Source organism: Protopterus annectens, chromosome 16.part0 (assembly GCF_019279795.1).
Source record: "Protopterus annectens isolate FY-2018-M chromosome 16.part0, PAN1.0, whole genome shotgun sequence".
Classification (NCBI taxonomy): Eukaryota; Metazoa; Chordata; order Ceratodontiformes; family Protopteridae; genus Protopterus; species Protopterus annectens.
In genome coordinates this window covers 847,041,820-847,069,590 of record NC_056750.1, presented here as the reverse complement: position 1 = coordinate 847,069,590, position 27,771 = coordinate 847,041,820, and the positions used below count along the sequence as shown (strand labels likewise).

Sequence of the window (27,771 nt, the reverse complement as noted above, 5' to 3'; positions counted from 1 at the left end):
CAGGGAGGGCTGAGAGATCCCGCTCCGAAGAAACAGGGATCCCTGGTCCCACCGAAAGGGAAGGCTCCGAAGCAGATGTCGGGCAGAGCTCACCAAGGCCGAAGCTCCGAGAGAGAGAACGGGGTCGGACAAGGGTCCGATGCCACTCGCCCCCTCGGAACAGACCAGGGAAGCCAGACGACCGGATCCCTCCAAGGACGGTCTCAAGGAGGAGATAGGAGTCGAGGACGACAGAGCTGAAAGGTGTGGTATCGGCTCCGAAGCACCAACAGTCACGGTACCAATAATCTCCGGCTCCGAACTCTGTAGGAGAGTCGAAGGAGAAATTTCAGGAGGGTGTGGAATAGCAGTCGTCTGATGAGACGGGCTATGGAGCATCTGGGCTAGTGCCTGTGATTTTAATAGCCTACTCTCCACTCTCTCTAAGTCATGGTCTGAGAGCCTGGAAGACCTTGATGATCGGCTCTGATGGCTCCGCTCCGAAAGCAAGGGGGAGGCTGGAGCCGAGTGTATAGACTCCAATGAAGGAGATCTAGACCTCTTTTTCGACGGAGCCATCGGAGCAGACGAACCTTCGGCTCCAGTGGGAGCCGACAACTTGTCGGCTTCGAGCGGAGACAAAGATGTTTCGGCTCCAGCCGGAGCCAAAACATGCTTCGACGCTAAGGTGTTGGCTCCGACTGGAGCAGACAGGTGCCGAAGCCAGGGTATCGGCGCCGGTACTGAAGCTTCCAACAAGGAAGGATCCGATGTCAACTCTGGCCGAGTCGGAACCAAGACCACAGACTTGGACATCGAAGTCTGGGTCTTGGGTGGCTTAGAGGGCTTCCCGGAGCCGACCTTAGCCGTGGAGCTCTCAGGCTTAAGAAGACCCTTGAGGATCAACTTATTTCTACGTTCCTGCAGGACTCTCTGGCTGAAAGAATGACAGATAGCACAGGAGTCCTGCAGGTGTAGAGGTCCCAGGCAATAAATACAAGAAGTGTGACCGTCTGTCAGAGACATCTTCTGACAACACGAGTCACACTTCTTGAAACCTGAGACCCTAGTATCTTTGGACATGTCTGAGTCCTAATACACACACACCAATCAGACCAAAAATGACACTAATAAATAAAAATCAGAACAGTGATACACAACACCCACACACCTAAGGAAAATCCTGACAGGAACTGTGAGGGAGGGTAAGGCCTAAGGCCTAAAATACAGAAAAAATATGGATAAGGGAACTAAAGGGTACCGGGTATGGAGCTAAGTGAATAGGTTCACTAACAAACTATAAAGAATACATTTTTAGGGTACTGGGATATCTAATTCTTTTCAAAAGATTAATAAAAATCACTTACCAGGAGCTGGTAAAAAGGATGACCTCATTAGCGAAGCGGCAAACGAGATCTGGGTAATTACCGCCTTGCATCATGGGATATGGGGCTGCCTCGAGCTGGTAAAAGTGACTCTCGAGCTTAGCAAGTGCCGAGTCGGAGCCGAGGATCGGCTCCGAACCCATCCAGCAAGAATGAAGGCGAGATTGACAACTTAACATTGTATTGTTATCCCCTTTGGGAAAAAACATGTATCCATGAATTACCATATAGGTGGCAGTACACTAAACACAAAGTGTGATAAGAGACTTAGGGACACAGGTGGACAGTGGTCTCACCTTCGATAACCACATCGCCACAACAGTCAGGAAATCCTATGTGGCACACCTCATCACGAAGGGCTTTTCATCCAGAAAAAAGGAGGTCATTGTCCCACTGTACTCATCCCTCATTAGACCCATTATAGAATACAACGCCCCATTTGGTATGTACCTCTCAAGACATCTGCAACAACTGGAAAAGCCTCAGAAATACCTCACTAAAAGAATCACAGGCCTAAAGCAGATGCCCTACGCTGACCGCCTTAAAAAACTCCAACTATACTCTGTCGCATATCGTCTACTCAGAGGCAATCTCTGCTTAACATACAAGGCCATGTCAAACCCAGAGCTGGTGGACATGCTACACTTAAAGAAATCCCAATCCCTCAGAGCTACACGCTCCAGGGATGTAAACCTTGTCATCACAATAAACAAAACATGCTGGAGGGATAGGTTCCTGACCCAGAGACTCCCCAGACACTGGAATAGATTGCCCATACATGTCAGAGTGCCTCTTTGGACCTCTTCACGAAGAACCTTGACGATTGGATGGGAGAAAGGAAATTCACCCCAGGGATCACGTCAGTTGCCCTGCTAGACAGGGGTCCAGGAAAGTAAATAATGTGGGAAGAAATAGCCAGGGAATTGTTACGGCTAGGCTTGTATAGGCCCTAGGGCTGATAGCCTAGTACCAACCTATGAACCTAAATGAAGTACACAAAGACACCACATCACGGAGCAAAGCAAAGAGCAGTTTAGGACCAAGTCAGCACAATGAGTTGCAACTAGATGTGGACGAAAGTCTGAGTGAAGAACATTCTGGGAAAGGCGGAGTGAAAGACTGAGAATTTTAAATCAGTGCCACTTACACAGAGATGGCATTTCAGTCCTAGTAGTAAGGATGATGACCCAGACTACTGCAAATCCAAATACAATCCAAAAATATAGAACTGCTAAACTGAATAAACTCGCAACTTTATCAAAAAAAAAATAATTTTAAATCTGATATAGTCAAGAATTAAAAGGATAAGTACTACATTCTTTAATAAGAAAGTAAATGCATCCAGTGTACATGACACTAGAAGAGCTAAAACAAACTACAGAATAAAATATTGCGCCCACCACCAAAAACACATTCATAAACTTACCACCATCTTGTCTTGCTGGCTTTCCATTCACTTGTGCCCATGACTTTGGTCCACCTTGCACTAAATTTGTGTTCTGTCAAGAAAATACATCAACATTCACAAATTCCATAATTAAAATAAAAATCAAAAGGCAAAACAAGCATATCATCTTAAATGCTTCTAAGCTGAACAGTTTAGACTTTTTATAATGTACTTAAAAATCTGCGGTAAAGCCGTAATAATGAAATGACAAGATATGCAGCTTAGTTTTAGAAAGAACGGCCACATTAGGAAAGTACAGTTGTATAAAATCTTACCAAAACAGATGTCCTCCTGTTAACTGTTGCAGTATTCTTCACCTAAGGGATCTCCTGCCAAGTACAGCCCAATGTCCAGCCACCAAAGCCTTCAGCCCTTATTGGCACTAAGTGACACATATGCTCCTCCACAATACGTATGGCATAAAAGTAACAGATGCAAACACTCAAAAGTACAGTTGTGTACACGTACCATAAATGTAGATGTTCGAGTGTATTCACTGTTGCAGTCATTACATTTGGGTTATCTGCTTGCAGTTAGCCCTCAGTCGGCCTGATTATCAAAGTCTTGGGTCCTGCGTCGGTTGCAGTTTCATCTTCCATGACGTCAGGTAGTCAGCATGCAGCCGATGCCATTACATCAGTTTTTCTTGCCCCAGATGTCAGGTGCCCACATAACAGGAAGCAATTATATACAAGGTTACACCTCCAACAAAAAGCAACTACATCAGAAAGCTTTAAGTATGATAAACAAGAAGAGAGGTATAGTCAATAGAAGTCAGGGGGCTGGAGGGAGGGTAACCAGGACTGCAACAGTGAATACACTAACATCTACATTTATGGTAAGTGTACACAACTGTACTATGTTCTTAGTCTTTCACTGTTGCAGTCATTACATTTGGGTAGATTCCCAAAGCTAAGGAAGGGAGGAGGTAATTATAAAGCATTATGACCAGCTATTAGGCCCTGCAGGACTGCAGTGGCAAAACCAGCTCTGGATTTAGAAAAAAAATGGCCTGTCCACTTAGAAATGGTTTGCTTTAAAATGGCCTTCACCTCTACCCCTGCAGCAAATGCAACCAATAGTTCAGATTTGCTGAGAGGATTAGTCCTGTCAAAGTAAAATCTAAGTTGTCTGTGCGCAACCAAGGAGTGCAGAATTTGTTCCCCTTTGTTCTGTGGATTAGAAAAGAAGGGACTGATTAAGGGCCACACTGGATACCACCTTGGGCATAAAGGAAGGACTGGTCCTGAGGGACACCCTGTCCGCATGAAAGATGATGAAAGGCTCCACTGCCATGAGGTTCTGTAATTCAGACACCCTTCTTGCTGAAGTGATGGCTAGAAGGAAGGCTGTTTTCCAAGAAAGGAATTTCAACTCTGCATTTGCAGCTGACTCAAAGGGAGGTAGATTTAGCTTTTCCAATACAAAGTTAAGGTCCCAGGCTGGAGTACGGGTTCTCCTGGGTGGTCTTAAGTTTTTGGCCCCTCTTTGGATTTGCTTCAACAGTGGATTAGAGAGGAGGGGAGGCTCTGTATTACAATCTGCTGAAATGGCAGAGGCATGAATTTTAATGGAAGAAAAGGAAAGGCTCTTGTGAAGCATCTCAGTTAAGTATTGAATAATGTGCGGTAAACTAGGCACTGTTGTGTCCATCCAGAGTCTGGCTCCAGGAACAGAATCCTTTCCATTTTTCAGCATAGGATTTTCTAATACTAGGCCTCCTTGCCTGCACAGAATGACATCATCACTTGCTGAGGGATGGTAATGGAGAGCTCAAGTAATTAGCCAGACTGCAAGGTTCAGGGTTTGAAGCTGGGGGTGCAGAATCCAGCCCTCCTGCTGGCAGGTGCCATGGTTCCAGCAGTGAGACGCTGCACAAGAGGGGGCACCAGTGTTGGTGTAGCCAGTCTGGTAGAACAAGGATTGTCCATTTTGATCTTTAGTAGAACTTTGGAGAGGAGAGTAAGAAGGGGGAAAGGCATAAACTGATGGTTTTTTCCAGGTGATGGACACTGCATCCACTTTCCAAGCTTGTCTGTGGTGAGTCCTTGTGCAGAATTTGTCCAACTGGTAGTTCTGAGGGGAGGCAAACAGGTCTATCTCTGGGTTCCCCATTTGTTTCTCAAAATGCTGAATATCTTTGGTTCCAGTTTCCACTCATGTGGGTCAATGAGATTTCTGCTTAGGTCATCTGCCAGTGTATTTAGCTTGCCTGGCAGGAACTGAGCTTGTAGATGCACTTGGTAGCTCAAGGCTGTGCTCCACAGAGCCATGGCTAGTCTGCAGAGAGGGTATGAGTGGGTTCCCCCCTGCTTATTTATGTACCACATAACAGTGGTGTTGTCCAACTTTACCAATAATTGTCCTGGAAGAATGTGGTCCTTGAAGGCTGTCAGAGCATTCTGTACAGCTAACATTTCTTTTTGATTGATATGCAGGTGCATTTGACCCTGGTTCCATTTGCCCTAAATGCACTGCCCTGCCAAGTGAGCCCCCCATGCATAGTCTGATGAGTCTGTTAGGGTTTGGGTGGCAGGGTAAAGTGAATTGCAGTCCCTTGTTGTGGTGGCAGGCCTCTGCCCACCAAAGGAACTCTGTAGACAAGGGATGATAGTAATCACTGATTCTAGGTCCTGAGAATGTTGACACCATAGGCTTTTTAAATACCATTCTAGTTTCCTCGTGTGCAGTCTTGCAAATGGAATAAGTAGAATGCAAGAGACCATGAACCCCAAGGCTTGCAGTATTTTCCTTGTAGATAGCTGGGTCTTTTTGACCAGTAGTTTGAAGTAGGCTGCCAAATAAACTTGTTTCTCTGGCGTGAGGTAGGCCATCTTGGAAGTTGTATTCAAGCTTGCTCCCAAGAATACAATTTGTTGGCAGGGTACTAGATGTGATTTCTTTTCGTTTATGGTGTACCCCAGAGAAGTTAGTAATTTCCTTACAAATGCCAGATGATTAAAAGTATGTCCTGGCTTTCTGCATGAATTAGAGATTCATCCAGGTATGGATACATTGGAATATTTATTTGCCTGCAGTATGCAATAACTAGAGCTAGGCACTTTGTGAATACCCTGGACACAGTAGACTAGCCAAAGGGCAGTGCAGAGAACTGACAGTGCATGTAATCTGCTCTGAAGCTTAGATATTTTCTGCAAGATTCCCTTATTTGGATGTGCAAGTAGGCTTCCTTTAAATCCTGTGTTGTCAACCAGGCATTTTTGCCTAGCATGGGAAGCAGGTGGTGAAGAGTTAGCATTTTGAATTTTGGGATTACCAAAAAGGTGTTTAGGATAGACCGGTCCAAGATAGGATGCCAGGAATTGTCTTTTCTGGGGTACCAGGAAAGTCTCGAGTAAAAAAGTACAGTTTTGTACCTACCATAAATGTAGATGTCCGATAGGAATGCATCTGCAGTCCTTACAAATGGGTTGTCCTGTCGTCAGGCAGCCCTTCGGTCGGCCGGATTCCAAAGTCTGGGTCTGGCTTCGGCTGGTGTCGCACTTCACCCGACGTCATAGCTGCAGTTCTTCGGGTATAAAGGCATCAGCCGACGCCATTTTCCTCAGTGTTTCTTGCCCCAGATGCCAGGTGCCCTCTTGGATGGTTAAATTTGGATAAATGCCAATGTTTCCAAATAGTAGAGAGCAAACACATAAAATAAGCATGTATGTACATATATACAAACAAATACACCATAATAGATCCCCCAAGCTAGCTGAAAGATGGCAAATACCCTAGGAGTACCACAGAGGGGAAGGTGGGTGGGTAATCCTGACTGCAGATGCATTCCTATCGGACATCTACATTTATGGTAGGTACAAAACTGTACTATGTCCTTCAAGGATGCATCTGCAGTCCTTACAAATGGGTAGAATACCATAGCCAAACTAGGGGAGGAGGAATGAAGAGAGATCATGGTGCAGTTAGGATCCCTTGCAAAACAGCAGAGGCAAAACCTGCTCGGGATCTGGAGTATAAAGGTAAATTATAATGCTTGGCAAATGTATGCACGGAGGTCCAAGTAGCAGCCTCTATAATGTCCTTGGTAGCCACTCCTCGTAAGAAAGCTGTAGTAGTGGCTGTAGCCCTTGTAGAGTGAGGCCTGATGTTCTCTGGAGTTTTCTTTCCGTGGAAGGAGTAACAAAATCTAATGCAATTTCCTATCCATTTGGAGATTGTCTGTTTTGAAATTGCTTTTCCTTTCCTTCCTGTTGCATATGCTACCAGAAGCTGGTCAGTTTTTCTTTTGCACTTGGTCCTGTCCAGGTAGTAGCGTAATTGTCTATGCACATCCAAGGTATGCAACAGTCTTTCTCCCCTGTTCTGTGGGTTGGGGAATAATGTAGGTAGGTGGATAGCCTGGTTTAAAGACACTCTGGATACCACCTTAGGCATAAATGTAGGATTTGTTCTCATGGACACTCTGTCTTGATGGAAGATCAGGAAGGGTTGCACTGCCATCAATGCCTGTAGTTCAGAAACCCTTCTTGCTGAGGTGATTGCCAGCAGGAAAGCAGTCTTCCAGGATAAATATTGTAATTCTGCTGTTGCTGCTGGTTCAAAAGGAGGAAGTGTCAATTTTTCTAGCACAAAGTTCAAGTCCCATGCTGGCAATGGTGGTTTCCTAGGAGGTTTTACATTTTTAATTCCTCTCAGAAACTGCCTGAGCAGAGGATGCGAGAAAACAGGGGGATCCAAGCTGTATTCTGCCGAAATAGCTGATGTGTGTATCTTGATGGAGGAATAGGACAGGCCTGTATGGAAGAGCTCTGCCAAGTACTCCAGGATGTTGGCTATGTTTACCAGTGACACATCTTTTCCCTTTGCAGTACTCCAAATGAGATATCTTTTCCATTTTGCTGCATAATTCTTTCTTGTTGAAGGTCTGCGAGCCTCAAGGATAATGTCTTTAACCCTTTGGGATAAATTTGGGTTAGTTGCTCTTATGTAATGTTCCAGGCAGTCAGCTGCAGAGTTTTCAGGTTTGGATGCAGGATGTTGTAGTTGTTCTGTGTTAGCAGCAATGGGATCACGGGTAGTGTCCACATTTGTTCCTGAGACATGCTCCTCAGTAATGGGTACCAATGTTGTCTTGGCCAGTCTGGAGCTATCAGAATGATCCTTGGACGTTCCTCTTTGATCTTCAATAGCACCTTGTGCATCAAAGGAAGTGGTGAGAATGCATATGCTGTCAGGTTTTTCCAACTGAAAGATAGGGAGTCCACCTTCCAAGCAAGGGGGTGGTACGTCCTTGTGCAGAATTTCTTGAGCTGGTGATTGAGTGGGGATGCAAATAAGTCTATCTGTGGTAGTCCCCATTTCCTTGTGATGGCTTTGAAGATGTCCGGGTGTAGCATCCATTCGTGGGCATCCGTGGTAGTTCTACTTAATGCGTCTGCTAGAATGTTTTCTTTTCCCGGTACAAAAATTGCTTGTAACTGAATGTTGTAGCTCAGAGCCACATTCCATAGGTCCAGTGCCATCCGGCATAGAGGGTATGAATGTGTGCCTCCCTGTTTGTTGATGTACCACATAACTGTGGTGTTGTCTGTCCTTATCAACTGCCCTTCTTGGAGGAATGGTCTGAATGTCTGAATTGCCAATTTTACTGCCAGCATTTCCTTTAGATTTATGTGCAGGTGTAGCTGATCTTGAGTCCATAGGCCTTGTATGCACTTGTCCAGCATGTGGGCCCCCCAACCGAGGTCTGAGGCGTCCGTTGTGATGGTTTGGCTTGGTTGGGTGCTGTAGAAGGGCAAACCTGTGTTTGATTGACAAGCCTGAGCCCACCATAGAAATTCTTGCTTCAGGCATGGTATTAGTGGAATTTTGGTTTCTAGGCTTGTCTGTGTTGAGACCATAAATTCTTCAGGTACCACTGTAGCTTTCTCATATGTAGTCTGGCATGAGGGACCAGAATTATGCAGGATGCCATGAAGCCCAGGGCTTGCAGTACTCTTCTTGCTGTTAGATGGTTCTGCTTTGTTAATGCCAAGAAGTAGAGAGGAAGTTGTTCTTGTTTTTCTGCAGTTAGGAATGCCATCTGCTTTGATGTGTCCAGCTCTGCACCTAAAAAGGTTATTCTTTGGGATGGTATCAGCCTTGACTTTTTTATATTGACTGTATATCCCAGGGCTTGCAGCAAGTAAATGACTCTTTGTAAGTCTTCTGTTAGCTCGTTTTTGCTGTCCGCTTGTATCAGGCAGTCGTCCAGGTATGGATAAATTTGGATTCCCTGAAGTCTGCAATGAGCGATTACTGATGCCAGGCATTTCGTGAACACTCTGGGCGCAGTAGATAAGCCAAAGGGCAATGCTCAGAATTGATAATGCTCTGATCCTGCAAGAAATCTGAGGTATCTTCTGCAATTTGGTCGTATGGGGACGTGCAGGTATGCCTCCTTGAGATCTAGAGTTACCAGCCAAGACTCCTTGCCCAGCATGGGAAGAAGCTGCTGTAGGGTCAGCATTTTGAATTTTGGAACAATGAGGAATGTGTTTAAGGCGGACAGGTCGAGAATAGGCCTCCATTTTTTCTCTTTTCTTGGTACCAGGAAGAGTCTGAAGTAAAATCCCTTTCCTTGTTCCATAGATGGTACCTTTTCCACAGCTCTCATTCTTACTAATTGAGCTATTTGTTTTAGAGCTTCTGTTTTTTGATTTGGTGGTAGGTTTGGCATTCTTTTTCCTGGTAGAGTATGGAAATGAAACCTGTAACCTTGGTCTATAGTTTGCAAAATCCACTTGTCCCTTGTGATGCAGTGCCAGTTTTTTGAAAATAAGACTAGCCTTCTGCCTAAGGGTGCTTCTAGTTGTTCCCTGGTAGGCGGTGCCAGAGCCAAGTCACTGTGATTGTCCTGCTGCAGTGGTAGTAGCTGCGTCTGTGCCTCGCTGGTTGTTGCCCTGCCACTGGCGTCCCCTGTAGGCACCCCTGGATTGATTTCTGCCTCTTGAACGCCTATTCCTGCCTCTCTGTGCTTTAGAGGAGTCTGGAAAGGACCAATTTTTGGAGGGCCAGTTCCTACTAAACCTTGGAGGTTGGACCTGTAAGAAATCTTTCACTGTTTGTACAGATTTTGCCTTCTCTTCCATTTTCTTCAGTACCTGCTGAGCAGGAGAACCAAATAAATTGACCTTATCCATGGGAGCATCTAATAGTTTTGATTTGACATGATCCGGCAAGGCCTGTTCTTTCAACCATGCATGCCTTCTGATAACTGTGCCAGTCATGGCTGATCTAAAGGAAGCCTCCAGTGCATCATAGCCGCATTTTAAGGAATGGTTACTAACCTGCTGAATGTTATTCACCATTTCCAGAACATATTTCTTATCTAAAGATTCATCAGAGGACAGTTCCTTAGTTAACTGATCAAGCATAAACTCCTGATATTGGATCATATGAAACTGACAGTTCAAGGCTCTAGCTGACAGAGTAGCAGAGGTGTATACTTTTTTTACCCCATCTCTCTAAGGACCTGGATTCCCTTTCAGAGGGGAGGGGATTTTTAACAGAGGTAGATGCTACTGCCTTAGGCCCCTGGGAGATGGTCTCGGGATCTGCAAAAGGAGCCTTGTATAAATGGTGATGTGTGTCCGGGACCCTGTAGAACCTATCGGGCTTAGCAGGGGCTGGAGGTAAAGAATCAGGAGCAGTACAAGCATCATTAAATGAATCATCTACAACAGAAAGAACTGGAGGTATAGCTAAAGGCCTATGTTGTGGTAAATGCAAAAAGGTCCTAAGCCTTTTCCTGGAGTCTGAGAAATCTTGACCCTGCCACTGAAATTGCTCCCTCATGGCATGTAAGGTTTCCCCAAAGGAAAATTCCTCAGGAGGAGAGGCAGAAGGAATCGACTCTTCAGCATCAGAGTCTTCGTAAGGAGAATAAAGAGCCTCTGGAGGGTCTGTATTGTCTGAATCAGAGGAATCATCCGTGGACACTGGCTCAGGGGGCTCTGCTCTAGGTCTCTTCTCTGGGGGTGGATGAGAGGCCCTGTCTGGATGAGGCTGGGATCCCCTTATTAAAGAGATGAGATCCTCTGCCAGAGAAATCATTTGAGAACTGGAGCTGGGCCTGTGAGAGGGAGGCTTAACAGGCACTGACTTAGTAGTTTTGGCTGCTTTAGCCCCGGCAAAGGCCTTAATAGACATGGCTGCAGGAGGCCTAGCAGCTCCACATGCAGGGGTTGATACATCCAAGGGAATAGTGCCCGATAATTCCTGAGAAACCACAACAGCAGGTTGGATTTCAGAGGCCGATTCTACCAGGTTAGAAGAGGCCTCGGTAGAAGGCATGGATTCGGCTGAAGCAAGGACCGCTTGCTCGGTTTCGGCCGAAACAGAGACACTCGCGGTTTGCTTAACCGTGGATTCGGCCAAAACCGCGGACCGCGAGTGTCAGTCCTTTTCTTTGCGTTTTTTGGTAATTTGTGTAGTCGGAGGATCCGACTGCATAATATACGCAAAATCAGAGCCGAAAAACTGCTCAGCAAACTCCGACCGACGTCTAAGCGTCCGTCGGTTAAAAGAAGTACAGGCTAGACAAGCTGCTACGTCGTGGTCTGGGCCTAAACAAGGTAAGCAGTAAGCGTGGAAATCTTTATGAGGTATTTGTTTCCCACAAGTTAAACAGTTATTCACTTTTTCTGACATCGGCTGAGGCAAGAAAGAGTCCCCAACCGGGTACTTAGCTTTTTAGAAGTCTTCGAAGTAGTATTCGGTAGTAGTAATCTCTGGATCTGACCGACCGGCACTTGAACAGCTTCTTCTTCGGGCGCCACGCGGCAAGAAAGACTGAGGAAAATGGCGTTGGCTGATGCCTTTATACCCGAAGAACTGCAGCTATGACGTCGGGTGAAGTGCGACACCAGCCGAAGCCAGACCCAGACTTTGGAATCCGGCCGACCGAAGGGCTGCCTGACGACAGGACAACCCATTTGTAAGGACTGCAGATGCATCCTTGAAGGACATCCTTGCCCCCATTCTTCTTCTGGGACAGGTTGAACAGCTCTGATTCTTAGAAGAGAGAGAGAACCTGCTTCTGAGCCTCTGCCCACTGATTTGGAGGTAGGTCTGGCCAAACGTTTGGGGTTGGTCGTGAGTGGAAGTGGAATCTGTATCCTTGGGGAAACTATACTTAAAACCCATCTGTCTTGGGTAATGAGTTCCCAGTTTTCTGCATGCAGAGCTATCTTTCCCCCTAAAGGAACAGTCAGTTGAGCAGGGCTAAGAAGGTTTAAAGTTAAGTCATTGTAACAGTTTACCACAGGGGGTGGTCTTACTACTTCCAGGTTTGGAAGTGAGAGCCCCCCACTGCTTAGGCCTGTGAGTACCTTGAGACTGAAGCCTGGGTGGTTCTGCTGGTCCTGGGTTTGGACTGAGAAGGCCTGGAAGAGGCAGGAAAAGACCAGTTCTTAGAAGGCCAATGCCTACTAAATCTGGGAGGCTGTGCTTGCAGGAAATCTTTAACAGTTTGCATATATTTAGCTTTTTCCTCCATCTTAAGTACTACTACTACTGCTTTGTTGCCAAACAGGCAGTCTTTGTTTAAGGGAGCATCCAGTAATTTAGCTTTAACATGATCTGGCAAAGTTTGCTCCTTAAGCCAAGCACGCCTTCTAAGTACAGACCCAGTGGCAGCAGCCCTGCAAGATGCCTCTAATGAATCAAAATCACATTGCAAAGTACGTTTTCCAACTTGTTCAGCAGAATGCATCCTGTAATTCTTTATTTTCAGCACAGTCAAAAATCAACATGATTTTCTGTTTAAGCAATCCAATAATATGCTGCTGATACTTTAACATATGAAACTGGCAGTTTAAGGCCCTAATGGCCAAAGTAGCAGAAGTGTATACTTTCTTACCCCATATGTCCAGGGCCCTGGAATCTCTATCAGAGGGGGTAGGGTTTTTGGTAGTAGCCTTAATGCCTCTGGGTCCCTGTGAAATGATCTCAGGATCCACAGTAGGATTCTTAAAGAGGAACTTGTGAGAGTCCGGTATTCTAATACCCGTAAGGTTTTCTAGGAGTAGGAGGTAAAGTGTCAGGGGTCAGCTAGATTCCAAGAAGGCATCTACAATGTCCAGTACAGGAGGGATAGCTAAAGACCTGTGTTGAGGTAGGAGTAAGAACTCCCTAAGCCTATAAATCCACGAAAGTAGGAGAAACCAGGAATCAAAATTGTAGAAAATGAACTAGGATTTTATTACACCAACACACTGAAACGCCAAAACAATTACAGTCCAAAGAACAGCAAAGACATCCAATATTAACGCTGTTGAAAGCCACTAGGCCTCTTTTTGGAGTCTGAGTAATCCTGGCTTTCTCAGTGGAAATGCTCCCTAAGAGTATGCAAAGTTTCACCAAAGGAGAAATCTTCTGGAGGGGAAGCAGAGGGAATGGAGTCCTCTGTATCAGAATCCGCACAGGTAGATAAGGGCAACTCCTGGTCATCAGGGAAAACAAATTTCAGAACCCTGATTAGAAGAATCAGAAGTTAAATCTGGTCTAGGTCTCAGAGGGAGAAGGCTGGCTTCCCCTGATTAGAGTAATAAGGTCTTCAGCCATTCTTATCATTTGTTTTTTAGGCATAGGGGCATGACCATGCAGTCTGGGCGTCAGTTTTCTAGGCGTGGATAGAGTTTTAGGCCTTGAAGAAGATGGCGTTGGTTTAATATGCATGTCAGTAGGCCTTAATACACCCTCAGAAGCCAGTGCCTGCACAGCGACTCCGGACCCATCCAAGGTAGAGACATCCGCAGGTTCGACAGTCGAAGCATCTCGCAGCATACCGGACTCCGAATGGGTCTCAGTAGAGGCCTGCGAATTTGAAGTAGCAGGTATCAGGGGCTGCAAAAGTGCCTCAACTGAGTACCGGCAAACTGGCGACTAACTTAACAGAAACGTCATCTGCAGCTTTGGACCTATGCGGTCTCAGTCTATCTTTGTGCTTTTTCGTAATGTCGGTAGTAGGGTGGCTTACCGAAGCCATTTCTGGACAATTGAACAGTGTACCAAAATATTTAGATGCGAAAATTAAAACATCGAATAATTCGAGGTTTAAATAAGACACAAAACTGACAACGAAGTACATCGTGGTCAGGGCCTAGGCAAGGAATGCAGTACAAATTAAAGTCTTTATGAGGTATTTGCTTTCCAAAAGAGATACAATTGTTAACTTTTACTGACATTGGTTAAGAGCAAGAAAAAGGATCCCCAACAGGGTACTTCGCTTTGAAGACTTCGGATCTGAAACTCGAAAACGAAAATTTCAGGAGTTGGCAGACTGGCACTTGCCAACTGCTTTTGCTTCAGGCACCGGACAGCAAGAAAGACTGATGTAATGGTGTTGGCTGCATGCTTTAAAACCCTGACTACCTGACATCATTGAAGATGAGACAGCAACCAACGCAGGTCCCAGGACTGATAATCAGGCCGATTGAGGGCTACCTGCAAGCAGATAACCCAAATGTAATGACTGCAACAGTGAAACACGAAGAACATCTGAAAAAGCCCCTAGAGGAAGGAGGAACATATGTATCCATAAAGAAAAATAAAGATGGAAGAAGGGCCCCCTCAGCCACAAGGGAAACAGAAACTAGGGCAAGAGTCGGGACAGAGGGGGAAGCAGGGAGGAAGCAAATACTGCAACAGTGAAGAGAAGAACATCTACTGTCCTGTTAAGATTTTACACAAAGTACTAGGTCCTCCCACAACTGTTGCAGTATACATCACCTAAGGGAGAGCACAAGAGTTCAAAAGGAAGCCTGGGGGGAAGAAAGCAAAGAGGAGTCTCCACAAACCCATGTAGGATAGCCCCAGCAAAACCCACTCTGGAAGTAACATTCAACTTGTAATGTTAGTGAAAGCATGAACAGTGGACTAAGCTTCAAGGACAAAACTGGTATCCAGACCCTTGAAAAAAGCATCAAAGGAGACAATTGCCCTAATGTACCTTTACAGACAAGGAGTGATTTGCCATGAAATGAACTGAAGGTAATCATCAGCCCCCCTTTTTCCCATTTTTATAATACGGGGTTGGGGTATCGTGTTAACTGTCGCCAACTCTCCTGATTCAGTGCCACACTCTTGCCTTCAACACTCATGCTAGACTGTCGCAGATCTTCTTTCACACAACCCATCCACCTCTTTGCTGGATGTCCTCGCTCTTACCTTCTTCCTGTCTGTCCCAAATTGCCTCCTGCTTTTCTACACGTGCCCAAACCACCATAATCTGTTCTCTTTGATCTTTTCTGCAATTGGAATTACTTTGGCTTCTGCTCTTATGCCATGTCATTTCTTCATCTGACCCACAGTGTGCAACCTATCACCTTTCTCAAGCACTTCATTTCCATCACCTCTAGCTTCAACTGTTCTGCCTCTACTGCCCAGGTTTCTGTACCACACAGTAGTGTACTGGCCACACCGCTGTCTAGTAAACCTTACTTTTCAGCTTCTTTGGCATTCTTCTGTCAGACTACACCTGATACTCCATGCCAGCTGGCTGCAGCCCCTCTGATTCTTAGTTTGACCTCTTCATTCAGGTTATCTTTCTCAACTTCTCCTCCCAGAAACTTGAAGCTGTTTACTTGTTCCACTATCTTCCCTTCTATCTCTATTCTCAGCTTCTTCTGGATTTCCCCAATTTGTTGCCATTACCACAGTCTTTATCTGTGCTTCGTTTCATCCCATGTGCCTTCTGACTTGCATTCCATTCTCCTATCCTTTGATGAAGTTCTAGCTCAGAATCTGCCTGTACTGCCACATCATCTGCATACAGCAGCTTTGTTGATCCATCCCCCCTCCAACCTATTTGCTAATGTAGTCCATCACCAGTATGAACAGCAGTGGGGTCAGAGCTGAACCCTGATATACACCCCACTGGGAACCCCTCTGTGAGGCAGAACACTGTCCGTACTTGAGTCACTGGGTCCTTGTACATGACCTGCACTAATTCTACCAATGTTTCTGGGACTTCAAACCACCTCAGTACCGCCCAGATCAGCTTTCTTGGGATCTTATTGTATGCTTTCTCCAAGTCTAGGAATGCCCAGTTGAACACACTTCATCTCCAGCTTCTTCTCAAGTATCTGTCAACGCAAACATCAGGTCAGTTGTGCTGCATCCTGATCTGAATCCAAACTGCTCATCTCCCATCTTACATTAGACTACTCTGCGTATCAGTTCACCAAATCACCCTCTCTAAAACTTTCATGCAATGTGATAGGAGTTTGATGCCTCTGTACTGCACACAGTTATGGATGTCCCCTTTGTTCTTGTACACTGGCACGAGTATGCTTATTCTCCAGTTATCTGGGATATGCTTTTCTTTCCACAATGCTGTGAGTACTCTCAGGAGCCACTTCTCCCCTATCTCACCCAACATCTTTATCATATCTGCTGCGACCTTCATCTGAGCCTGCTGCTTTCCCTGACTACATCTTCCTTAGTGCTGTTCTTATTTCTTCTAGGGTGGGCTCCTTCGCCCATCATAGAGAGTTTCTGAGGCAGTACAGCTTCTGTGGGGTTTTCTTTATTCAGAAGCTGATGGAAATGGTCCTTCCATCTGCCTTTGATGTCCTCTGGGCTAGTGAGCAGTTTGTTGCTGGCATCCCTTATGAAAGGTGTCTATCTTCTTTACCTTTCCGCCTTTGCCTTACAGCCTGATATAGTTTCTTTGTGCCCCTTACTGAGTCACTTTCCAGAAGTTGGTACCGTGCCTCCAAAGCACTTTTCTTTGCTATTGCAACTTTCTTGGCTTTGTTAGCAAACTAGTATTCCTTCCTAGCCTGGTCAGTCTTTTCTGATCTCCCACTTTTTCCTGCACTCCTTTTTTCTTTTGAGGACTTCCTGGACTTCTGCTTTCCACCTCCAGCTTTCCCTCTTCTTTCGGCTTTTCCTTGTTAAGGGTTGCCACAGCAGATCACCTGTTTCCATTTCTTCCTGTCCTCTGCATCTTGCTCGGTCACACCAACCACCTGCATTGTCCTCTCTAACCACATCCATAAACCTCATCTTAGGCCTTCTTTTCCTCTTAAATGGCAGTTTCATCCTTAGCATCCTTTTCACAATATACCCAGCATCCCTCCTCAGCACTTGTCCAAACCAACACAATCTCGCCCCTCTGGCTTTGTCTCCAAACTGTCCAACCTGGACTGACCCTCTAATATACTTATTCCTAATCCTGTCTACCCTCGTCACACCCAGTGCAAATAAATATCTTTAACTCTGCCACATAAAGCTCTGATGCCTGCCTTTTTGTCAATGCCACTGTCTCCAACGCATATAACATAGCTGGTCTCACTACCCTTTTATAGACCTTCCCTTTCACTCTTACTGGTACTAGTCTGCCACAAATTACTCCTGACACTCTTCTCCATCCTGCCTGTACTCTCTTCTTCACCTCTCTTCCACACTTGTCATTACTCTAAAATGTTGATCCCAAGTATTTAAACTCATCCACCTTTGCCAACTCTACTCACTGCATCCTCACCATTCCTCTATCCTCCCTTTCATTCACACACACATATTCCATCTCACCTTCATTCCTCTCCTTTTTAGAGCATATCTCCACCTCTCCAGGGTCTCCTCAACTTGTTCCCTACTCTCACTACATATCACAATGTCATCTGCAAACATCGTAGCCCACAGGGACTCCTGTCCGATCTCGTCTGTCAACCTGTTCATCACCAGTGCAAATAAGAAAGGGCTCAGAGCAGATCCTTAATGAAATACCACCTCCACCTTAAACGCATCTCTCACTCCCACTGCAGATCTCACCACTGTTGCACTACCCTTGTACATATCCTGCACCACTTCTACATACTTCTCTGCCACTCCCGACTTCATCATATAATACCACAATTACTCTCTAGACACCCTGCCATATGGTTTCTCCAAGTCCACAAAGACAATGCATCTCCTTCTGACCCTCTCTGTACTTCATCAACACTCGCAGCAAATTGAACCCACCTCCAATACACCTGGCCTTACTTCACTTCCACCTGGTCTCTTGTACACACAATATATCAACCATCCTTCTGTCCATCATATCAGCCAACTTTATCCCTATACTAGTCATGCTGCCAGCATTCAAAGTTCCTACCCTCACTACCACACTCCTAACCTTTCTCCTCTCTTCCTGCCTTCGGGCATGCCTTCCCCCTCTTCTCCTTCAGCCAACAGCAGCCTAATTTCCACCATCACCCTGTTGGCCAACAGTACTGGTGGTGGTGGTAGCTAACCTGGGCCTCGACCGATCCAGTATGCAAATCTGTATTGGTTTCCGCACATCTCATTTGGCAGATGTTTTACGCCGGATGCCCTTCCTGATGCAACCCTCCCCATTTATCCAAGCTTGGGACCGGCACGAAGAAATGCACAGGCTTGTGCATCCCCAGTGGCTGGGTTCCACAGCCAGCTTTCCTTATGTACCTTATTTCCATACCTGGATCGGCCATATATCTCTTCTGTAGTCTTAACACATGCTATTTTAGGCACTGCAATTCTTCAACTCATCCTTCCTCCTCTTCTTGAGGTGCTAGAGCCCCAAGTAATTCCCTGAACTGTTGTACTTTCTCTCCTGTCAACTTCCAAGTCTTCAGCCCAGTCTCTGTTGACCTTAGAGCCTTTTCTGACCACTGCTTCCAGCTGATTGTGGCAACTAGAGGTTTATGTTATGGGCAGACTTTCACTGGGGATGACACTGCAATCATGGATTTTGCCCCAGTGCCTTTTCCTTACAAGGAGGAAGTCTACAGGAGTTGCATGTTGACTACTCTTGTATGTGATCATGTGACCGTCTCTTTCCAAACCATGTGTTGGTTACTATCGAGCCATTTGCCAGACAGAAGTCTAGAATGACTTCTCCTGTATTCCTGCTGCCTCACCCATGTGGACCCAGGCACTCCTCATATCCTGTTGTCTGTCCCAATACGTGCATTCAAGTCACCCATTATAAACACCAATTCATGTTGTCCTGCTTTATCTAGTAGGTCCTGCAACTGCTGTCTGAATGCACTCTATTTCCTCACTATCACAACCTGGCTGTGGGGCACAGGCTGGGATTATGAATACTGCCCTATCATTACACTGGGGTCTGACTGCCATGAGTCAGTCATTAAATCTGATGACATCCCTTACTGCCTTCTGAAGCCTTTCACACAATTCCTACACCATTTCTAGCCTGGCCTCCATCTGAGTTTTAGACTCTGGATCCCAAGCCAAGTGGCTTTGCTGCACTGCCTTTCCATCTCGTCTCCTGGACATCCTCCTCCATATCATAGTGTCATTCACCTCCAAGCTGCATCCTGTCAGTGAACCTACATTAAGCATAGCAATTCTCAGTTCATGTTTGGCAGGTTGGTTTGTTTTACATCCAGCTTTTACTCAGCCATCCCAGATAACCCAGGCTGGGCAACTAGACACCGGACATCCAGTAGCTTATTGATCCAGGGCTGCTGGGGTTTATGGCGGGCACAAACTGGCCAGTAGGGGGTACATATACCCCTCCCACCATTGGCACAGGTCCCTGCCATAGGTCAGAGTAAGCTGGGTCGTTAACTCACATCACCAGCAACTACTCATGCCCATTTTTGGCAAAATTAGTCAACATGACCAAATCACCTAAAGCCATATTTTACACTGAGTGGCTAGCCCTGCCACGGCGCACAGTCTGTGATCCATGTTCTCCTATCTTGAGGATACTGCGCACCACAGTAGATGCCCAAAGTGGCTGGTCTGTACAACTTCCCCTATAAGGCACCATCTGCCCACAGCTCCAGCCATTGGTGAGTTTGAGACAGAAACGCACTTTTTCGGACAAGGGAGAAAACCCCACAGAGACACAGGGAGAAAGTACAGTTGTGTACACTTACCATAAATGTAGATGTTAGAGTGTCTTCACTGTTGCAGTCATGACTGTAGGGTTCCCCCCTGCCGGCAGGCAGTCCTCGGTCAGCCAGAATCCCAAAGTCTGGGTCCAGCGTCGGTTGTTCAACCATGCTCCCTGACGTCAGAGCGCCAGGAGTACAAAGCTGACAGCCGACGCCATGTTCTCCAGTTTTTCTTGCCCCAGATGTCAGGAGTCCCAAAATGGAAAGGGTCCCATATCCTTTGCAAATACACCTCAGAAGAATGGTGAATAAAGGAACCACAGAAAAGCAAAAATAAGAGGGGACAGGAGGGAGGGAAACCCAGACTGCAACAGTGAAGACACTAGAACATCTACATTTATGCTAAGTGTACACAACTGTACTATGTTCATCGTGTTTCACTGTTGCAGTCATGACTGTAGGGTAGAATCCCAAAGCAAAATGAAAGGGAGGTGGTCATAAAGCAGAAGGGGCGGCTAAAAGGCCCTGCAAGACTGCAGAAGCAAAGCCTGCCCTAGACTTAGATTAGAGAGGTAGATTGTAGTGCTTTGAAAAAGTATGCATTGAACTCCAAGTTGCAGCCTCCAAAATGTCTTTGGTAGGAACTCCCCTGAGGAAGGCAGCTGAAGTGGCAGCAGCTCTGGTGGAATGAGTCCGTATACTCCCTGGGATTTGCTTTCCATGGTGTGAATAACAAAATCTAATACCATGAGCAATCCATTTAGAAATGGTCTGTTTTGAAATGGCTTTACCTTGAGAACTTGAAGCATAAGAAACAAACAATTGCTCTAATTTTCTGATGTCCTTGGTTCTGTCCAGGTAAAAACGTAGTTGTCTGTGTACATCCAAGGAATGTAAGATCCTTTTCCCTTTATTTTGAGGAGTGGGGAAAAAGGTTGGCAAGTGAATAGTTTGATTTAAAGCCACTTTGGAAACCACCTTAGGCATGAATGTAGGATTAGTCCTTAAAGAAACCCTGTCTTGATGTAAAATAATATAAGGTTCCACAGCCATAAGAGCTTGCAACTCTGAAACTCTCCTGGCAGAGGTCAGGGCTAACAGGATGGCTGTTTTCCAAGATAAAAACTTGATGTCAGAAGAGGCAGCAGGCTCAAAAGGAGATAGTGATCTTTTCCAAAACATAGTTGAGATCCCAAGCAGGAATGGGAGGAGATCTAGAAGGTCTTAAGTTCTTAGCTCTTCTGAGAAACTGTCTCATGAGCTGGTGGGAAAAGATTGGAGGGTCTGTATTATAATGAGCGGAAATAGCAGAGGCATGTATCTTAATGGAAGAGAAAGAGAGACCCTTATGTAAGAGATCTGTCAGGTAAAGTAAAATCAAAGGAATGTTAGAAAGAAGAGGATCAGAATCCTGAGCCTGCATCCAGGAACAAAACATTTTCCAATTTCCTGCTTAAGATTTTCTAGTGCTAGGACGTCTGGCTTCTAAAATGACATCCATAACCTGCTTGGGTAGGAGAGAAGGAATCAAAGGTCCTGGATTAACCAGGCCGCCAGGCTGAGAGTGCTGACATGGGAGGGTAGAACCTGACCCTGATGTTGGGACAGAAGGTTCGGAGTCTGAGGTAAGACCCAAGGGGGCTCCAGACATAGGTTTTTCAGAGTAGGGTACCAAAACTGTCGAGGCCAATTTGGGGCCAACAAGATTATCATCTTGGGCCTGTCCTGATCTTTAATAATACCTGTGGAAGAAGAGGAAGAGGTGGAAAGGCATATCCCGAGAGGTTTCTCCAACTGAAAGATAGTGCATCCACTTTCCAAGCTTGTTCGTGGAAAGTCCTGGTGCAAAATTTCTGTAATTGAGGATTGAGATGGGATGCAAAGAGGTCTATGTGGGGACATCCCCAGACTGCTATTATCATTCTGAATATTTCGGAGTCCAGCATCCACTCGTGTGGATCCGAAAAGTTTCTGCTCAGACCGTCTGCCAGGAAGTTTTGCTTCCCTGGTAGAAACTGAGCTTGAAGGTCCAGATTGTATGCTAGAACTGTGTTCCATAGATCCATGGCTAGCCTGCAAACAGGGTAAGAATGAGACACCCCTTGCTTGTTTATGTACCACATAACTGTGGTGTTTGTCTGTCCGTATCAGTAGTTGTCCTGGTTGCAGAAGATTCCTGAAGGCCATTAGAGCTTTCTGAACGGCTAACATTTCCTTTAAATTGATATGCAGGTGCTTCTGATCCTTTGTCCATAGGCCCTGCAGACAGCTGCCCTGAAAATGGGCTCCCCATGCATAATCCGAGGCGTCCGTGGTTAGAATCTGAGTGGCAGGAGGCAGACAGAAGGGTTTCCCTTTGTTTACAGTAAATGCCTTGGACCACCAAAGGAATACCTTTTGAAGACAAGGCAGGACAGAGATCAGTATGTCTAAACTGTGGCAATGCTGAGACCATACACTTTTTAGGTACCACTATTTTCCTCATGTGTAGTCTTGCATATGGAACGAGAAGGATGCAGGAGGCCATGTAACCCAAAGCCTGCAGGAATCTCCTTGCAGACAGCCGAGTTAAAGTTGCCAAGTTTTTGAACGTTGAAGCCAGATGAAACTGTTTTTTCGTACGTCAGAAATGCCATCTGGGTTGTTGTGTTTGAAGAAGCGCCCAGAAAAATTATCTGTTGTGAAGGTGTCAGATTTGACTTTATGTTTAAAGTGAACCCCAGGAACTTGAGATCCTGAACAAACCGTAGATGCTGGAGTAAGATCTCCTTGCTGTCTGCCTGAATAAGACAGTCGTCCAGATAAGGGTAAATTTGAATTCCCCCGAGTCTGCAGTAAGCTACTACTGGAGCCAGGCATTTGGTGAAGACCCTGGGCGCAGTAGACAATCCAAAGAGCAGCGCAGAGAATTGAAAGTGCCTCGATCCGGCCTTGAACCTGAGGTATTTTCTGCGTTCCTGCCTGATGGGAATGTGTAAATATGCCTCCTTTAAATACAAAGTTACCATCCATGCATTTTTGGACAGCACTGGAAGTAGCTGCTGTAGAGTAAGCATCCTGAATTTTGGAATCTCTAGAAAGGTGTTCAAGACTGACAGATCCAGGATGGGTCCCCATGAATTTTGCTTCCTGGGGACTAGAAAGAGCCTTGAGTAAAAACCTTGTCCCATCTCTGAAAGTGGAACAAGTTCTATGGCTTTCATAGCCAAAAGAGCTTCCACCTGGATTAAGGCCTCTGTCCGCTGGTGTTTTGGAAGGTCTGGCCATCCGCTTGGCCTTGGTAGGGTATGAAAATGGAATTTGTAACCTCTTGAAACCACATCCAGAACCCACTTGTCTTGGGTTATACGAGTCCAATTTCGATGAAAAAGAGAAAATTTCTCAGAGAGGGGCTTCCAGGCAAGAAGTGCCTGCAGCCCAACAGAGGGAGTCATTGAGTCAGTTTCCTATGAGTTTGTGACCTGTCCTCTCCTCCGCTAGGGGTGGAAGCAGTCCACTGTCTCAGTCTATAAGAGGCTTGTGTTTGAGGCCTTCCTCGGGAGCGTCTCTATCTACCCCTTTGAGGCCTGTCTGAATTGGGAAAGGACCAATTTTTAGTAGGCCAATTCCTGCTAAATCTGGGTGGCTGTACTTCTAAGAAATCTTTAACTGTTAGCATGGATTTTGCCTTGTCCTCCATCTTTTTAATCACCTCTTCAGCTTTTGGTCCAAACAAAACATTATGTTGAACAGGAGCATCCAATAATTTAGCTTTTACTTGTTCTGGCAAATTTTGTTCCTTTAACCATGCATGCCTTCTAATTACTGTGCCAGAGGCAGCAGCCCTACAAGAAGCATCCAAGGCATCAAATCCACAGTGTAAACCATGCTTCCCAACTTGTTCAGTGGCATGCATTAAGTCATGTAACTCCTTATCTGCACAGGCAGAAATGGAAGTTAGCTTTTGTTTTAAAACAGACAAGAGAAATTGCTGGTATTTCAGCATATGAAACTGACAGTTTAAAGCCCTAATAGATAAAGTAGCAGAAGTGTACACTTTTTTGCCCCATCTTTCTAAAAATCTAGAATCCTTCTCAGTGGGAATGGGGTTTTTAGCAGAAGCGGCCTTAACTCCCTTAGGACCCTGAGAAATGGTTTCAGGGTCAGCAGTAGGGTTCTTGTATAAAAACTGGTGGGAATCAGGAACCCTGTAATATCTATCAGGCTTAACAGGAGCAGGAGGAAAGGAGTCAGGGGTTAAGTTAGCCTCTGAAAAAGCATCATCCACAATATCCAAAACAGGAGGAATAGCCAGGGGTCTATGTTGGGGAAGAAGAAGAAAATCCCTTAGTCTTTTCTTAGATTCCGAATACTCCTGTTCTTCCCAGTGGAAATGTTCCCTCATTACATGCAAAGTTTCCCCAAAAGAGAAATCCTCAGGGGGAGAAGCTGAAGGAATGGATTCCTCAGCATCAGAATCCTCATAAGGAAGGAAGAATACTCCTGGTCAGAAGAAGAAACTGAAGACACAGAAGCCTGATCAGAGGAATCATAATAAACTTCCTGCCTTGGCCTTTTATCTGGAGGGGGATGTGAACCCCTAATCATAGTAAGTAAATCCTCCGCCATCTTAAGTAACTGTTTCTGTGACTTGGGAGCCGGTTCAGAAGAGGCCTGTGTTGCAGTCTTTAATTTGGAAGGAGTCTTTACCTTTGTCTTTGCCTTTATTAGAAGCTGAGTAGGCCTGAAAATCCCTTCGGAAGCCGGTACCTGCACAGCGGCTCCGGACCCATCCGAAGGAGCATTGTCCGAAGGTCCTGCAATAGAAATATTCATAGGCCTTGTTGGCTCCTCGTGGGAGTCCGTTTCAGCCATCGGTTCTGAAATGGCCGACGGCAGGGGCTGCAAAAGTGCCTCACTGACTACGGCCGAACCTGAAGCTGGCTCCGCTTGTGCAATATAGTCAGATTTGGAGCTCTGAGGCCTGTCTTTGTCCTTGCGTCGTTTGTGAACTCAGGTAGCCGGAACCGTATCAGACGACATTTTGTAATTAAAACACCTACCGAAGTAATGAAATGCAAAATCGTACCTTCGTTTAATTGTACGTTGATTGAATCTAGCACAAAACCGACAACTAGCTACGTCGTGGTCAGAGCCTAAGCAAGGAATACAGTAAGAATGAAAATCCTTATGAAGTATTTGCTTCCCACATGAAATACAATTAACTTTTTCTGACATCGGACTGGAGCAAGAAAAAAGTTTCCCCAACGGGGAACTTAGCATTGAGTGAAGAAGAAAGTCTTCAGACTGAAGTTTTTTCAGAAAAGATAGTCAGGAGTCAGCCGATGGGCACCTGTGAACTGCTATCACCGCACGGCAAAAAAGACTGGAGAACATGGCATCAGCTGTCAGCTTTGTACTCCTGGCGCTCTGACGTCAGGGAGCATGGTTGAACAGCCGACGCCGGACCCAGACTTTGGGATTCTGGCCGACCAAGGACTGCCTGCCGGCAGGGGAGAACCCTACAGTCATGACTGCAACAGTGAAACACAACGAACATCATACAAACTCAAACAGGCACTGGTGGAAAGCACTAAAGCGGAGCTTTAAAAAAAAAAAAAAAAAATAGGTGGGCTTTCCCTTCCTTTGACTCCAATGTAAGGAAATAAACATTTTAAGAAGTACAAGCAGGTTTCTTGTACTTGCACAATGCTGGAAAGTAAAGTTGTATACACTTACCATAAATGCAGATGTTCGAATGTATTCACTGTTGCAGTCGTCACACTTGGGTTATCTGCCTGCAGGTAGCTTTCAGTCGGCCCGAATACCAGAGACTCAGTATTTCTGTCTCGGATGCTGTCGCTCCAGAACTGACATCAGGTAGTTAGGGGAATAAAAACAGGGTCTATTAGATATTCGAACGTATAAAAGTTAAAGTCACTAAAGATTTGAACTTAAGTGATCGAACTTTCAAAAGTTTGAATATACATAAAAATTTAAAAAAAATAAGAAAAACTAAAGTGTGTAAGAAGGGGGGCAAGCCTCCCTGCACCCCCCCACTACTTAAATATACCAACTGAAGTGCGATCTCGGAGTTGGTGTATTTAAGCAGCGGGGGTGTGTGGGGGGTTTAGGGTGTTTGCCCCCCTGCTTAAACCCTTTACTTTTTCTTTTTTTTTAAATATTCTTTTTCTACATATTCAAATTTTTAAAAGTTCGATCACTAAAGTTCAATCTTTAGTGATTCGAACTTTTAAGCGTTCGATTATCTAATATGGACCCAAATACAGGCAGCTGATGCCATTACATCAGTTTTTCTTGCCCCAAATATCAGGAGCCCCCCAAATAGGGAGCTAAGTTATGGTGGGGAAAACACCACCAGTAAAAAGTAAATACCAATACCCCAGAAGGGGTGAGTAATAGCCACAGAGATATGAGAGAGAGAGAGAGAGAGAGAGAGAGAGAGAAACGGGGCTGGAGGGAGGGAAACCAGGACTGCAACAGTGAATACACTTGAACATCTACATTTATGTTAAGTGTACACAACTGTACTATGTGTTCTTCGTGTTTCACTGTTGCAGTCATCACACTTGTGTGGATTCCCAAAGCTGAAGGGTGGAGGCAGTTAAGAAGTGTGAGGTCAGGCTGGTATGCTTTGCAGGACTGTTGCAGAAAAACCTGCCCTGGATTTGGAAAAGATAGGCAGGTAGTAATACTTGGTGAAGGTGTGTACATAACTCCAGGTAGCAGCTTGCAGGATGCCCCTGGTAGGGACCCCCCTGTGAAATGCTGTAGAGGTAGACGTTGCCCTAGTGAAATGTGTTCAGACTCCTTGAAGGGAATCGGAGCACATTTCACTAGGGCAACATCTAGTGAAATGTGTTCAGACACCCTGAGGGGTTGGTTTCCCATGGTGCTTGAAGCAGAAATGAATGCAGTGTGCTATCCATTTGGAAATAGTTTGTTTTGAAATGGACATGCCCTCTGCCCCTGTTGCGAAGCTGACTAATAACTGGTCAGATTTTCTGAAGAGCTTAGTCCTATCAAGGTAGAATCTGAGCTGTCTGTGCACATCCAAGGAGTGCAGGATCTTTTCCCCTTTATACTGAAGACTGGGGAAGACGGTTGGTAAATGGATGGATTGGTTAAGAGCCACACTGGACACCAGCTTAGGCATAAAGGAAGTGTTAGACTGGAGGGAAACCCTGTCAACATGGAAAATAATGAAGGGTTCCCACAGCCATCGGTGCTTGTAGCTCAGACACTTCTAGCTGAAGTGATGGCTAGAAACAAGGCTGTTTTCCAAGAGAGGAATTTTACCTCTGCTGACGCAGCAGGTTCAAGAGAGGGAAGCGTGAGCTTTTCCAGTACAAAGTTAAGGTCCCAAGCAGGTGTGGGTGCTCACCTTGGTGGCACTGCATTGTTTGCCCCTCTCAAGAACGGTATGATCAGAGGGTGCAAAAAGAGAGGTGGCTCACTGTTGTAATGAGCAGAAATGGCAGAGGCATGTATCTTAATTGAGGAGGTGGACAAGCCTTCGTTAAGTAGATCTGCTGAGTAATCCACGATTAGAGACCGGGAGGGCAGAGTTGTGTCCTCTCCTTTGGATTGAATCCATGAGCAGAACCTTTTCCACTCATCAGCATAGGATTTGTGTACTGGGTCTTCTGGCTTCAAGAATGACATCCAGCACCTGTTTGCTTAGGGTTGCTGGTGGAGAACTGAAGGACTAAGCCAGGCTGCAAGATTTAGGGTTTGCAGTTGTGGATGCAAAATCTGTCCCTCCTACAGAGAGATCATGGTTGGCGTCTGGTGTAGGTGCCAGGGTTGCACCGGTGTCAGGCTGCACAGTATTGGGTACCAGTGCTGGTGTGGCCAGTCCGGGGCAATCAGAATTGGCCTTGGCCTGTCTTGTTTTATCTTGAGTAATACTCTTGAGAGAAGGGGCAGAGGGTAAAAGGCATAGATTGAGAGGTTCTCTCATTGAAAGGCTAGGGCATCCACTTTCCAGGCCCTGCTTGAGGATCGAGGATTTCTGGTGCAGAATTTGTTGAGCTGGTGGTTGTAGGGGAAGGCAAAGAAATCCACCTCTGGGGTCCCCCATTTCTGAATCAGAAGGTTCTGGGCTCCAGTTTCCACTTGTGTG

General features: G+C 45.7%; 1 protein-coding gene across 1 annotated transcript in view; it reads right to left on the bottom strand.

The window, feature by feature from the left end:
• PRRC2B (proline rich coiled-coil 2B) overlaps window positions 1-27,771 on the bottom strand; it is a 3,584,159-nt gene that overhangs the window by 3,062,571 nt on the left and 493,817 nt on the right. The window contains exon 7 of the mRNA XM_044058194.1: window positions 2,791-2,863. Within this exon, the coding sequence (XP_043914129.1) occupies window positions 2,791-2,863 (73 nt within the window). The remainder of the gene's footprint in view (window positions 1-2,790; window positions 2,864-27,771) is intronic.